Source organism: Typopeltis vanoorti, chromosome 8 (assembly GCF_054136105.1).
Source record: "Typopeltis vanoorti isolate ZY-2024b chromosome 8, IOZ_Tvanoo_1.0, whole genome shotgun sequence".
Taxonomy (NCBI): Eukaryota; Metazoa; Arthropoda; class Arachnida; order Uropygi; family Thelyphonidae; genus Typopeltis; species Typopeltis vanoorti.
Window position 1 is genome coordinate 115843244 of NC_143556.1, and position 15338 is coordinate 115858581.

A 15338-nucleotide genomic window follows, 5' to 3' on the forward strand; every position below is an offset into this window, starting at 1 on the left:
CACCCCAAAATGCATAACCTTACATTTTGTCACATTAAATTGACATCCATTCTCCTTAGCCCAGAACTCCAATCTATCTAAGTCATCCTGCAAGACTTTGACATCTTCTGCATTCACTATTGCCCTACCCAACTTTGCATCATCAGCGAACAAATGAATTGTTCCACTTAGATCCTTCCCTATATCGTTAATGAACAGATTAAACAGCAGTGGTCCAAGAACAGAACCCTGCAGCACACCACTAGTCACAGGCCGTCTTTTGGACTCTACTCCTGAATAAACTACTCTTTGATATCTCTCCATCAACCAACCCTATATCCATTCCCATATGTTGTAGTTTACGGATTAGTATTCATGTGGTATCCTGTCAAACGCCTTTGCCAGGTCCAGCAGTATCACTGTATACCCATTTCCCTTATCCAGTTCAGCCGTCACCTTGTTATAAAATTTGAGCAAGTTACTGAAGCATGATCTACCCTTCACCAAGCTATGCTGTCCCCTGTACAGTATCTTGTTTTCATCAATCATAATGAATGTTATGGCAGTTTCACATATGGAATTCGGTTGAAGAGAGTTAGCATTTCGTCAATTGTCAGCTATGCTTTTATCTTTCGGTTGCGTGATCTTTTGTTAATACCGCACCAATCATATGCATGTTTTAATAACCTGCCTTTGCTGTCTGTTTTGCGTTAGGCTTAATTACTGTAAAGGGAGAAAAATCACAAAAGAGAAAAATGTTCCTGGTTCGGGGATTCCCTTATTCAGGTAATATTCACTAATTTCATGTTATCAATCTGTGGTGTGCCAGTATCAGTAAGTGGTGATATTATATGATCTATTCTATGCTAAAAACTTTAACCCTGAGATGGATAAGTGGCTAATAAAAAAAAAAAAAAATCCCTGTGAACAATCAGAAGAAGCAGAAACAGACTCAAAAAAAAAGGGACAGTATTTCATATTTTACCAGAATAGCCCGCATCATCTTCAGAACCAAACGGTAAGAGGCAAAAAATGTAATATATGCATTTGATTTTTGCAATATTCGCTGTGCATGTTTTGTATTGAATATAAATACAATAACTATTATAATAATATATATCTCTATTTCGATTTTTTTTTCAAGGGGGGTCGTGAAATGTTTTAATTTTTGCAAAGGGGTCCTGATATCCAGAAGTTTGGGAAGCACTGCTTTATGGGATACTAAGGCAGTTAATGTGAAGTCATTATCCTGTATACAAGTAGCCTAGTTGTGAAGATAACTCATGTGCAAACTTTGTTTCCTTACACTTATATAAATGATTAAACAAGAATATAATATCTTTGTATCTTTAATTTAAAATATTTAATTAATTTTATTTATAATCCCCCACTTCTCTCTTCCCCACTATTCCTGTTCTATCTAGTATTATACCCTTCACACCACATTTAAGCATGTCAAATTAACAACTTTAATTCACTCTCCTAAGGGCAAACTCCATCTTCTAGCACAGTGCTTCCCAAACTTACGAATGTAAAGTCCCCCTTTGGAAAAATTAAAATATTTCACGGCCCCGATCGAAAAAAAAATCGTAATACAGACATGTATTATTATAATATTTATTGTATTTATATTCAATACAATTTATATTCAAGATTTTGCGCTTGTAAGCTTTTTTGTGATTCTTATATATCAATTATACGAATAAGCATATGTTTACTAATATTCATTAAGCACCAAAATACGCAGGAAGAAAAATTTGTGAACCAACACCAATGTGTGATTTTTTCCATTAAAATATAAAAAAATAAATAATAAATAATAAATTAAATATCTTTCTTTTAAGATGGAAAAAAAATCTACTTAGTCTTAAAACATTTAAAATTTGTTTTCATTATTTCATGTCCCCCTCGATAAAACTTATCCCCCAAAGGGGGCCATGGCCCACAGTTTGGGAAGCGCTGTGCTAGCATATCCTGGAATGTATGAAGTTCCCTGTGACTGTGACATAGGTTGTTATGGTCAGACAGGAAGATCTGTTAACATCCACCCAGAAAAACATAAGAACTACATTTGCTACCATTATTATGTAAGTCAGGACTAGCAGACCATGCTTTGAACACCATTTCACAGAGGATTAGATGAAAAAAAAAAAAAAACTGAGCTATACAGAAGTCCTTACAAGTCAGAAAGACCATTTTTTTGAATCAACAGTGGCTATGAAGCATTTTCCTAACCTTCACAAGTATGGCTAGATTAATCTTCCAAAAATTTGGGCGACTTTCATCTTAAGATCCATTCCTATTGTACTGTAGTACTTCTTTTATACATTAGAGGGTGCAAAATTAGGACTTCAGATCTTTTGTCCATTTGTTTGATATATTTTACTTACTTGTTATGTGTAAACTGTAACATGCCATTTTTTAATGACGATGCTGGTTTGAAATCCAGCAAAAATCAGCCTAGTACACATTCTTTTATAAGTTATTTTGATTGGTGTTGTAATACCATTAAGATTAAAATAAGTTATGAATATCAATAATCAATTTGTATTAGTAAGTGATACATGTATTATGAGTTTAATAATTATGAGTGTACTGCTTTACTAACATAGTAGCTAAGTATATATCAACATATTCAGTTCAGATCTGTATATTCGGTGGTGATAAATAATTTAATATTAGCACCTTAAAAAATAAAAGTTTGTATTTTGACTTTTTTTATTGTATATGCTAAAGAACACATTAGGACCAACATATATATTTTTGTAATGAAATTTTTGTTTTTAGGTTACTACAACATTAATGAAAAAATGTATTGTGACATTCATGCTAAACAGGCTGCTCGGGTAATTTCACCAGTTCAAGATGGTATTCCTACAGCAGCGTAAGTTGTAAACCACAGCTATGCTAATAATGGATTTAAAAAAAAAAATTGCTCCTGTAAAATTCTTACTTGATTAAATAAGATTATTAAAGCTATATTTGATTTCCAAAATATGATATACTGAAGATAAATAAGAAATTGATATATGAAAGTTTCTTTAATATATGGAAAATACTAAACTTTCATTTAATCACCATCATTCCTGTTGTATATCTCAATGGTTTATAGGATATTTATTTTGATAACACAGTCAATACTAATGGTCTAAAGCAGAGGTCGCAAAGCAGTGCTCGCGGGTGCCATGGCGCCTGCAGGGAATTTTTAGTGTGGCCTCAGAGAAATTATTATAAACTGCTTTGGAGCTAGCAGTGGTAATTTTGCAGCATAGATCACAGTATATCTGAGAGATACATTCATTACTAGTATGTGCTAAAATGCAAGAGAACATAAAGAAAAACATTGCAAATATATACATGATGGTACAAATTAAGTGAATATTAAATCCAACATTATTTCATAGCCGAATATAGAAACTATAAGAGTTTCGTGCCAAATATAGGAGGGTAGTGAGAGCGGTCGGATTGATAACTAGATGACGTCAACAACTCATGACTTATACTTATGACTTATACAAACTATTTACTCGGGTGCTTGCATCTGATCTGATAGATCAAATGCGAGCACCTTGCTTTATCAATCATAATGGCAAATGTATTTGTTTATTATGCAATAATAGTGTGGCTATTTCTAAAAAATGTAATATAAAAAAGACATTTCAAAACCATTCATGCCAATTGTAATTTTAAGTTTAATTATTAAAATCAGGAGGAGTTGGCAATACAGCGCCTGCGAGGGTCATGGCGCCTGCAATATTGCGCCCTTCATATTAAAAAAGGTTGCAACGACTGGTCTAAAGGATTTTTTCTTATAAGTTGAATTACGTTTAAAAGGGATTTAGTGTTATATAGTTGAAGTAATTGTTCAGTAAAAGAATGAATATACAGGGTGTTCGGGATAAATTTGACATATTTATAATTAATTATATTTTTCCATAAGTTACATGTATTAACACACACTTCTCTTCATTTAAAAGTTTGGACCCTTCTTCATTCATATACAAGATGTCAGAAAGGATGGATAGCTGGAACCCACCTGAATCATGGAAGAGAATAACTTGTATCATGATGATTCGTGCCCGCCATCAAAATAAGGATATTACGACTGCTGCCCAATGCTCCCTGAATACAGTAAAAACAATCAAGCATGAACTAGAGACTTGCAATGGTGACTACGAGGATGTAGCAAGAAGAAAGATCCCTAGCAGACGATCTGATTGCGTTGGTACAGCAGAATTCCTCGCAAATCTGCAGGAACAGGTGTTGAAGAACCCTGGCATTGGAATTCGGGCTTTGTTCGTGGAGTTGCTAACTGTAGTCAAGCCCTGGATAACAAAGGTAGCCAATGGTAGGCCGTATGTATGGCAGCAGGATTCGGCCCCTTGCCACACCTCTGGGAAAAGTCAAAAATGGTTGTCTGAAAATTTCGACGACTTCACCAGTCCAAATGTTTGGCCTCCAAACTCCCCAGACCTTAACCCCATGGATTATTTTGTATGGGGCGCAGTTGAAAAAGACACCAATCGCACTTCCAGTAATACAAAAGCCCAGTTAATGGATAAAATTAAAACAGTTTTTGCGGCCCTTCCCAGGGAGACTGTAGCATCAGCTTGTTCGAGGTTCCGAAGCAGAATTGAAGCTGTGATCGATGCTAATGGTGGTTATTTTGAGTAAATCTTGTTGATAGTATTGTAATTAACTCTGCCTGTAATGTTTTTTTGTCAATTCATTAAATTTAATAGATACAAAGAAGATTTTCTTTTTCCTTACGAAACTGTCAAATTTATCCCGAACACCCTGTAAATAGGCAGGGAAACTGAATCTGATGGGGAAGAGATACTCAGGAGCTTGGTGTGCATGTTAATGTGAGTGATGAAATTTTTAATGTAAATATAAAAGTGCATGTGAGAGAGAGAATGATATGGTATAAGATCCCAGGAATGCAAGGACTAGTTTTGTCAGGAAAAAAGGTAACAAAAGTGTAAAAAGGAAATTATTGAATTAATTCACACTGCTTATTTGAATCAGTCAAGTGTTTAAGAGGCTTGAGTGCTCTTTGGCTTTGCTGGGTGGGGGGGAATGGGGTCAGCTATCAGTCAAACATCTTCACTAATGTTAGAAGTATCAGGATTAAAGGTAACATGTTCGTCAACATTGGTTAATGCCATAGGGCCAAAAATTATATGCATAGGTGAGACCTTGATAGGGGAAGATATCCTTATTAGAAGGTTATTCAGGAAGGAGGATGGAGAGGTAGTTATGTTAAATTGTGAATGAAGAATTTTATGATTATTAATACTACATTCATTATTTAACATAAATGCATTTCCTGAGCTAAGTTTGCTCCTAAGTAAATTGTAATTTAAACACTTACTGTTTTTTGTTCATTGAAATAATAATTGTAAATTTTTTTTAGTTATTTATCTTATATAAATTCTTTATATTAACTTGTAAATGTATCCTAAGCAAACTGTAATATATGCATTTTATTTGTTGTTGCTGAAAGTGAAAGTATTTCTAAGGGATTCTGCTAATGTGATTTGATTGGCTACTGTCAGAAAACCAAGTTATTTTGAGATAGCGCGTGCCTTAGCATTGGGAATTGTACAACGATCACTTGGGAATTTTGTTGTAAACTGAAAGAGTGGAGAAAAACAAGTTTGGGCGGGAAAGAGAGAGAGGATTTATGAGATATAGGAAGAAGGAACCAGAAGGAAATTGGAGAGAGTGTGGGAAGGTCGTGAGATGTGATCTAACCTGGGATCGTATGACATAAAAGATTTTGAAACTTGTTTCGATTTTAATGAATCTTACTTCGAACTCATATTTATTTATAGTTTCCTGTTACCTTGTAACGGAATTTACCTGAGTGAAAGGATAATAATATGATCGAGATTTATCGTAAGATAAGTTATTACGAGCAAGAAATCACATTTTCCAGTCTTAACAAATAAGTTATTGAACTCAGGGATACTTTAAGTTTTATGTTGCCTATAGTGGAAGATTATAGAGTGCCTAGAAGTGTTGTAAGAGTTTTCCATAATGTGCAAGCTATGATGATCATACCGGTAAGAATAACTATTCTATTACTAACGAGTAATAGTGTTGCTTGTGTCTGGAGAACTTGGTCAAATTTCGTGTTGCTGGAGCCAGCTAGTCAAGCTTGAATGAATGATGTTATAAAATATTTTCCTTGTGAAACTAATGTGAGAAACTTCATTGAAGAATTAGTTCATGTTTGAATGTGTTATCTCACAATGTATATGTGAATGCAAGCCTGAGCCTTTTAAGAACTATTTTAATCCTCTGATAGATATTGATGATGCCAGCTAAGTGTTTGATAAAATTGAAGTTTGTGATTATTCTATGAGACTAAAAAAGAATTACTTTTTAAGTGTTTTGCTGAATATTGTTGTTGTTTAAGGTGAAACTAAGTTGAAATCCTAACGGATGAGAATTATGAAAGCCTTATTTTTATTTTCTCTTTTTATTGTACAGTACAATTTTAATGCCTGGACAAAAGATCCTTGCATAGTTTCTTGGAGAACCAATTTCATTTTTAATTTTTTTGAGCTAATTTTTTTTAATGGCTTACTTGACAAAACATTTTCTTTGTGCTCAAAGCAATTAATTCATGATAATTATCAAAATCACATTTCATATCTTACACAAAATCATATTTTGAAGAATACTTCACAGATTTATAATTTTTTTGAGCTAATTTTTTTTAATGGCTTACTAGACAAAACATTTTCTTTGTGCTCAAAGCAATTAATTCATGATAATTATCAAAATCGCATTTCATATCTTACACAAAATCATATTTCGAAGAATACTTCACAGATTTTCTGAAGGACATGCTTGGGCGACTGCTTTATAGAGAATAACATAAAATTCTTTAATCAGATCACTAAATTTTTTTTTTTATATATCGTAATCTACTGTTCTTTGCACTTTCGCCTTCTTCATTTCCCTGTATAAATTGGTCATTGCAAAATGAAATTAACTATTGTGATTTAAATTGATATGCATATATTTTCTGCTAGTTCAGATATTATGCTCCAATTTTAAAGTAAGTGATACTTTTGCTTATATTGTCGGCCTCGTTGGCCGAGTGGTTAGCGTATCCACTCTCCAGCCAAAAGGCTGCGGGTTCGAATCCTGCCACGGGCATGGATGTTTGTGATTGTCTCTGAAAATACTAATATTGGTGGTCGGCAGTAGAAAGCGTTGGGATAGATGATGAAGGTAGTTGCAGTTGTTGGAGACAGAGAGTTGTAGAGTAGTTACCCTCCCTCAATGAGTCTTTAGACTCCCTGGAGGTGTTATGCAATAATAATAATATATATATTACAAAGTTTTGTAATAAAAATTTCTGCTACAATGCAGTTCAACAGAATGAACAATATTATTGTCTTATTTCTTTTTCTCATGTGGGAGAAAAACTGTAAAATGTCACTCTTATAGTTATATCAGATGTTATAATGGCAAAAATGGTAAGAAAAAAATCATTTGCACTTTCTTTTCAAAACACAAAGAAAGAACATTGTAAATTCACCTAATGAAAAAGAAAATATTGCATATTTTTCTTCTGTTATCTGATTTTTTTCTTGTAGTACAAAGAAGAAATCACTGCATATAACATGGGAGAAAACAAGAGGGCAAAAAATTGATTTACATTATAACTTTATTTTATTTTAATTTATATTACATTATAATAGAGAAATCATGTCAGAAAAAATTATTTATATAAGAATTCTAACATCTGCAGATATAAACATTTTCTTCTAGTTTAGATACATGGCATTGTTGAAATAGCTAAACCTTTGCTACTATTTATGTAAAATAGTAAAATGAATGGACATGTTCCCCCCAAGTGATTTACGTTTGCAACAGCTGTCTTGCAAATGATTTATGAAATGAATATCTGCAGATTGAATTGGGTCTATAACCCCCCCCCCCCAAAAAAAAAAGATTATGTAACCAGGGCCGGTCCAAGACTATCTGATGCCTCTAGGCAAAGAAAATTTAGGCGCCCCTATACATTGTCTCTCTATATATTTTCCCCGAACTATGTAGCAAAATCTGGTGCCCCGAAGCTTAGTGCCCCTAGATGATTGCCTAGGTTCACCTAATGATAAAACCAGCCCTGTATACAACGCACATGCTCCTTTTCATTTAAAATAATTCAAATCCTCTTTTTCAAGAGAATTGTATCATATAATTAATAATTTTTCAATAATAAAAGTGAAACTGATCATTATAAATTAAGAAATTTTTTTGGCATAAATAGTCTGTCGGCATGTAAAAGAAATGTCGGTATTTCTGTGTTAGGATGTCACCTAATCAACAAGTGAAAAACAAGACATTCTTGATCCTACACTACAGCTTGTGGCACTTTAGTGTGACTTCTGGCGAAGTATTCTCTCTTTTCTTTCTCAATAGCAGTGAGAGTAATCTAAGCATTTAGCTTTTCCTCCAGTTAAGAAGATAATTATCCAGTATTTCTAAGATGTAGATTATTTCATAAATAGCAACCAACAGCCGAAGTAGAATTAATATTTAGATTTTGTTAAGAAAAAGAAACAAAAATAATACTACTGAACTTTTTTTTGTGTGGCATGCATATAAGCAGTTTTATATGGTGAAAATATAGCATAGTATTTCTTAAATTTCAAATAATTTCAGCAGACAGTAGAACAGCTAATTTTAGATTGCAAAGAAATAATGCCGAATTAGAAGCTTCATGGTACAACAATATTATTGCCTTATTTCTTTTGTCAAAAAATAAAATGAAGTAATAGATTTTGAATCAGTGGCGGCCAGTGAAAATTTTAAGTGGGGTGCTGCATATACAAAATCTATAAAATTTTTTTTTAAATAATAAATTATTTTTTTTCCTAATCAGTAACCAATTTATTAATAAATAAATTTACATATTAAAAAATTGCTTTATTAAAAATATTTCACCCTCACCACGAACAAACACCAATAATAAGTTTCGTATCTCACAGAAGTAACGCAAGCATATGATACATTGCCCAACCAAGCAGTGTCGGAATGACCTCGTAACATGCAATCACAAGCGCAAACGAATATCGGCGAGTCTGGCTGCGATTGGTTGATTGTGATAATTCCGACACTGCGTTAGATGGCAGTGTATTTGTTTCATAATCTAAAGCGTTAATCGAACAATTCCAATTATTAACTATTCAATCACTGTCGAAACATAAGCTGTAACCTTTAACATGTTGTATTGCATTTATATAATGTTGTAAGCATTGTTATTATTTATAAACACAAACAATTTAAAATTTTCATTTTTTCCTTGGGGGTGCTGCAGTGTCGCAGTGCTTATGTATGGGCTGCCACTGTTTTGAATACTATCCGAAAAAGCTTTCAAACCTGTAGAAATTTAGAGTAGTTATGTAATTGAGTTCCAGGAGAGGATAAGGGGTGGAGAAGCATTAGAAAATCTTCAAAATGAGCATAAAGTTTGAATCATTCCATATATTATATCTTTCATATTATATTTTCAACATATCTACAGTGGTTACACACTGGATATTGTCCACTGTGTAACCACAGGGATACTTCGCCTTTAGCCTACAAAAAAAAAAAAAAAAAAAAAGACGAAGGCAAAGTATCCCTGCTAAAACATCATTAGATATAAATTTTTGATATTAAAAAGACTCACAATCGGAAACTGAGTAATGCAATTTAACATCATTTGTTGTTCATAAAAACAAAAAACAAACAAACAAACAAAAAAAAAATCGTTTCTAATACTGAAATGTGATGATCCATATAATGATATTTTGCTAGGAAAGAAAGCAAAAGGTCATATTTATTTCAATAAATATTATTTAAAAATATAAATATGTGACATAATATTTTGAATCTTTGCTGTATTCTTCAAATCAGTGCAATGGAACAGTTGCACTGATTTGAAGAATAAAATACAGCAAATTTACTATTACTAAATAGATTCACTGCAAAGGCTGATCGGTGGTCATTTAAGGATTGATTATCCGATTAATCCGAAAAATCAATTGTGAGGCAAAAAAAAAAAAAAAGGTCAAAATATCTTTAGGACAGTAAAGGAAATTCCAAGTAACACACTGCACATAAAGACAGGCGACAAAGGTTGCTCACCAAACAGTTAATCCACTAATGGTTCCAAAATAGCCGTAAAAGGATTAACGGCAGAGAGAGGTAATAGCATGATAAAAGGTAGAATGACGATGAAGTTTTGGTCCATGAAAAATGCTACGGTGGTCTGGATATTTCATCCACCTCAGCAGGTAGGGAGGTTAAAGTGGTTTGATAAGATTGTTATGTATTGAAAAATTTCCTTTTTGTCAAAGAGAGAGAACTAGGGTCACCCATGTAAGTTATGTAAGGGTGTGCAGACTAGACTTTTCTCATGGAAAGTAGTGAGTGAGTGAGTGGAATGGACTATCAGAATTAGTTGAGTGTCATGACATTGACTGAGTTTTAGGAGGGGTGCAATAGGTGTTGTGTGTATAATTTACTTCCACATTTCAATACTGTTGATCTCTTACTCTTTTTTGGCTGTAATTCATCTGTCATCCTGCTTCCTCAGTATATGGAGCAACTAGAGATTGCTTCAGTGGACTGAATGACCTCGTTCCACTCTGATGCATCCATTATCAGTGTTCTTGTGCCCACTATACACATGGTTTGAGTGTAACTTGCTTAAATTATTTATCATATCAGATACATTGTGTGGACGTATATATTTCACACAGACTATTGTTGTGTTGCCATTCGATTGATTATGCCGGTCTGTTTAGCTCCTATTCAACAGTGCACCTTGGGTCATTGGATTGCTGCCACTTGTTGGATATTTTCTGTTGAATATGTTGAAGGCACTCACAGTTGGAAAAAATTAATATGTGCTGTGATTGAAAAGACCTTAATTGGAATCTTGGCATCAAGGAACTTTTATTAGGATTTCTGAGTTTTTCAGTTGAAGGTGAGTTATCCACACATTATTACAGGACATATAAATAATTAAAAATGTTTAATTATTTATATGTGCTGCATTTATGCCATTAAACCGTATAATGAGTTCAAACTATCACGTAAGTCTAAATAGTTCAGTGAGTTATCCAGTTTTATACAAAAGTAGCAAGGTTTCACTGCCAGAAATTTTGGTTTTTATCTCTGTAGTTCAGACAGACTGGCTGGAGAACACATGCAGGATATAATAAATAATTCCATAGCTCAGCTGGAGTAATAGTTGATTTAAAAAATTCTAAGTTTGATTCTCAAGAGGAATCTTTATGTGTGTTTGAAGTTTGAAGGTGAGTTAACTAATCTCACACCAAGATAGCAGGGTGCTTCTCCCAGAAACTTTTTTTTTGTCCTTCAAAACAGGAAAATTGGGCAGAGAATACATTCCATTAATAGAAAAAAATACTATATTATGGATGGTTGGTGTAGAGTGACCACCCCCTCCTTCCACATGGAATCATCAGATTTTATAGCGGTATCACGTAATAATAATTGGCTTGACTTTAAGTTTTCAAGGTGGAATTCCATTCAATCCCAATTTCCTTATACTTGTACGTGAACATGCTAGCATGATGTAGTTCCTATCATACTTGCAATTGTATGTCTGGAAATAACTATCATGTAGCATTCCATCACTTAGGTTATGCTGTTGTGACACTCGAGTACTGGATTCCATTGACTTCTTGAGTAAAGCATCAGCTGCATAGAGTAAAGCAATATCATATGAAGTTTGATATCTAATTTATTTTGTTTATACTGTGGTCTCTATAGATTATAACTGATGGTAAAGATAGTGTACAGTTCTACCTTACATTGGATTTAACAGCAAACTATGTTCTTGTATATCATTCAATTCTAACTTCTAATTTTTAACTTGAGTGTAAACTCTGTAAACTCTATATATTGCCTCTGTATATTTTTTTTAATATGAGTCTTGCACTGGGTCAAGTTCTTAAAGAGTAGAATGAGGGCAAGATTGTGCCACTTCATAAAGGAGGTGACAGAACTCAAGCATCAAACCATAGGCCTATCTGTGTGTCAGGTGTTGTAGTTAAGTTGTTGGAGAAGCTTGTGAGAACTAGGATCCAGAATTGGGTTCACAACAATGGTATTGTTGTGTTCGTATATCTCTGATATTGATAGATCGAGGCAATTTATTTAACTTTATCCTTTCCTACTTCAGCCGCTATATCAAATTCTATCGCATGCACCTCTTTGTTAAGTAGTTTGCGCCATTGTTATGTGATCTTCAGTAATATTGATCTTAACCTTATGTCTCGCTTCTCTTATACCTTTTCTTACGTAATTTAACCTTTTAAGGGCCACCAGAAATTACCTGTTCCCTGAATTCCATGAGTTATCCTGGTCACTCAGGCAAAATTTATTTTTTATCTGTGCCAGCCTGGGCCTTAAGGTTAGAGATAAACTCAGCCTTTAGGGTAATCATAGAATATCAGGTGCCACTAATAATGTTAATTGAATTCTTAGAAGCCTTGGGTTCTCTGGCTTATTTTATTTTTATTTGCAGTCGTGCCTTACTACTTTCAATTGGGGTATTCCCACGCACACACACACACACACACGATCACAGGTTCGATGTTTTATGAAGGGTCAGTCATCATGATCAGAAACACATGTAAGTAAGGAATCAAAATATTTATTAAACTCATTATATAATGCCATACAAGTTAAAGTAGTTATCAAATCTAATTTAAACTTCTACCATTCTTTCACTCTCTCACTCTTAAAACCATCATGCATTGACTTCAAAATGTTAGCAAATTCAATAACTCGACATATAATACATTCTTAATTACAGCTCAATTGGACATTTAGGCATTTTAGCACATAAATAATCTCTCTCGGATTAATTATGACAGAATCTCTATCTAACTGAAAGTTCTTAAAGTTCATTTCAAAAGCAAAGTCGTTTACATAAATCTTAGTTCTTCACTCTTCCTTCCATTTTACAAATTTTAAGTTGCATTCTCTTAACACTGTTAGTAAATTCTCAAAAGGGGCTAGAACAAGTGAGAGTAATTATCTATTCTTTATCGGTTTTCTTCCATCCCTCCTTCTTTGTTTCGATTCTGGTTGTCTCGATCTTATCACCACGTGGGTTACACGAGCTTGCCTGAGTTGGGCGCTATCTCTCTGCTAAGGTTTTACGTTGATGACCTCATTACGGCCCACGGTTGATCTTGCTGAAATCTGCTGCGGTGTTATGCCAGATCCTATCGTAGGTCAGCCCTCAAAAATGAGAGCTGAACTGCGATGAACTCTTGGAGCACACAAAGAGAGATGCAGGAACAAGAAAAAATGGGGGGTGATTTACTTCCGTGTCGCGGGTTTTATTCACTCCCCTAGAGTGAATAAAACCCGCGACACCTTTCCGAGTTTGAATTTCTCTTATCGTCTCACCCATTGGTCTCAGGCTGGGTGACTTCACCGATCAACATATGGGACTTCTTGTTTCCAGGAACATATGCATCATGATGTCTTCTCAGATGTGATGCCCACGGGTACTTACACTGCTCTTATAGTATTAGAGCGATCTTTGCCTTATGTTGCTGAATAACACGCATTCTTTCATTTACAATATTTCACTAATGATTTCTCTCATATCTATCCCTTTTGCTGACTTACATTCATGCTACACATATAGATACATTAATTTAAATTCACATAATTCACAGTTTATCATACAAGATGTTGTTACAAAAAAAAAAACATAATTACACTGCGCTAAAAGATAAGTATGCATATATATTTTTTGTTAATTGTTAGATTCTGGAATGGTGACATCATGTAAAATTTGTAGTCGCCTATTTCAGATCTAACAGTATTATCTTTGATGGACAGCATGGATTTGTTAAAGGGAGGTCATGTTTTAGTAATTTTCTTACTTATTAGAATAAGGTGACTACTTACTTGGACAGAGGAGTAGGATACACAATAATATACTTAGATTTCACAAAGGCTTTTGATAGATTACCTTGTGATAAGTTGATAGTCAAATTAGAGCAGATGGGGTTGGACATTAGATTGGTGCATTGGATTGGAGACTGGCTATCTGATAAGTATCAAAAAGTTGTGTATCGGGGAGCAATATCCAGAAAAAGGAAAATTACTAGTGGTGTGCCTCAGGGGTCTCTTTTAGGGCCATTGCTGTTTAACTTGTATATTAATGATATTGGTGAAGATCTGAATGGAGATATTCAGTTGTTTGCAGATGATGCAAAGTTGGGATGAACCATGAAGAGCAAAGAAGATGCTGTGGCCTTACAAGAAGACTTGAATAAATTGAGAGATTGTGTGGGAATGGGGATGTGAGTTCAATGTTGCAAAATGTAAGGTTTTAAAATTTGAAAAATAAAGATGGGATACAGAATTTATGCTTTGTGAGGATATATTATCGGAGGTGGAGGAAATATGAGATCTGGGGGTGATAGTGGATAAGGATCTGAAATTTAGGAATTGCCAAAATTGTGAAGACAACACAAAGGCTTCTGGGAATGATGCAGAGAACACTGACTTGTAGGAGTAGAGAGAGATTCCTGTTCCATTGTATAAGGCTTTAATTAGGCCACACATAGACTATTGTGCTCAGATTTGGTCACCCGATTTTCAGAAGGACAAAGAGATGTTGGAAAGGGTCCAGAGGCGACTCACTAAGGTAGTTTCTAACCTCTGGAATGTCGAGTATGAGGAAAGATTGAGAAGATGCATCATGCAGAGTCTGGTAGACAGGAGGAAGAGGGGGAGATATGATTATTATTATTATTATTCAGGCCTCCATGGAGAAAAGACTCTTCATGGGAGGTCCTTCCTAAGAACATAAAGTCTGTCAAGACTCATCGAGGGGAGGTTCCCCCTAAGAAACACAAAGTCTATCATACCACTCCTTAAACTCATTTACCGTTCTCGACCTCACCACTCTATCAGGCAATGCATTCCACGGCTCAACCACCCTCCATGCAAAGAAACCACTCCTAACCCTCTTGCTCACAGTTTCCTTTCGTAACTTCCAGGGATGGCCTCTTGTCATCACTCCTTCCCGCTGTTCAACCAAGTGAAAGAACTCCCCAGTGTCAACCATATAACCACCTCTCAACAGTTTAAAAGTCTCAATCATATCACCTCTCCTTCTTCTATCTGCCAAACTCTGCAGTCCACATTCCCTCAGCCGATTCTCATAACTATCCTTTTACATTCCTGAGACCATCTTTGTCATCCGTCTTTTCCACAGTTAATTTATCCCCTTCAAATCCTGGGGACCAAATCTGAGAACAATAATCCAAGTGTGGTCTGATCAGAGA

General features: G+C 34.5%; 1 protein-coding gene across 1 annotated transcript in view; it reads left to right on the top strand.

The window, feature by feature from the left end:
* Window positions 1–15338, top strand: part of LOC150104300 (uncharacterized) — a 346794-nt gene that overhangs the window by 182876 nt on the left and 148580 nt on the right. Inside the window, exon 8 of the mRNA XM_090396282.1 lies at window positions 2767–2863. Coding sequence (XP_090252408.1) covers window positions 2767–2863 — 97 coding nt within the window. The remainder of the gene's footprint in view (window positions 1–2766; window positions 2864–15338) is intronic.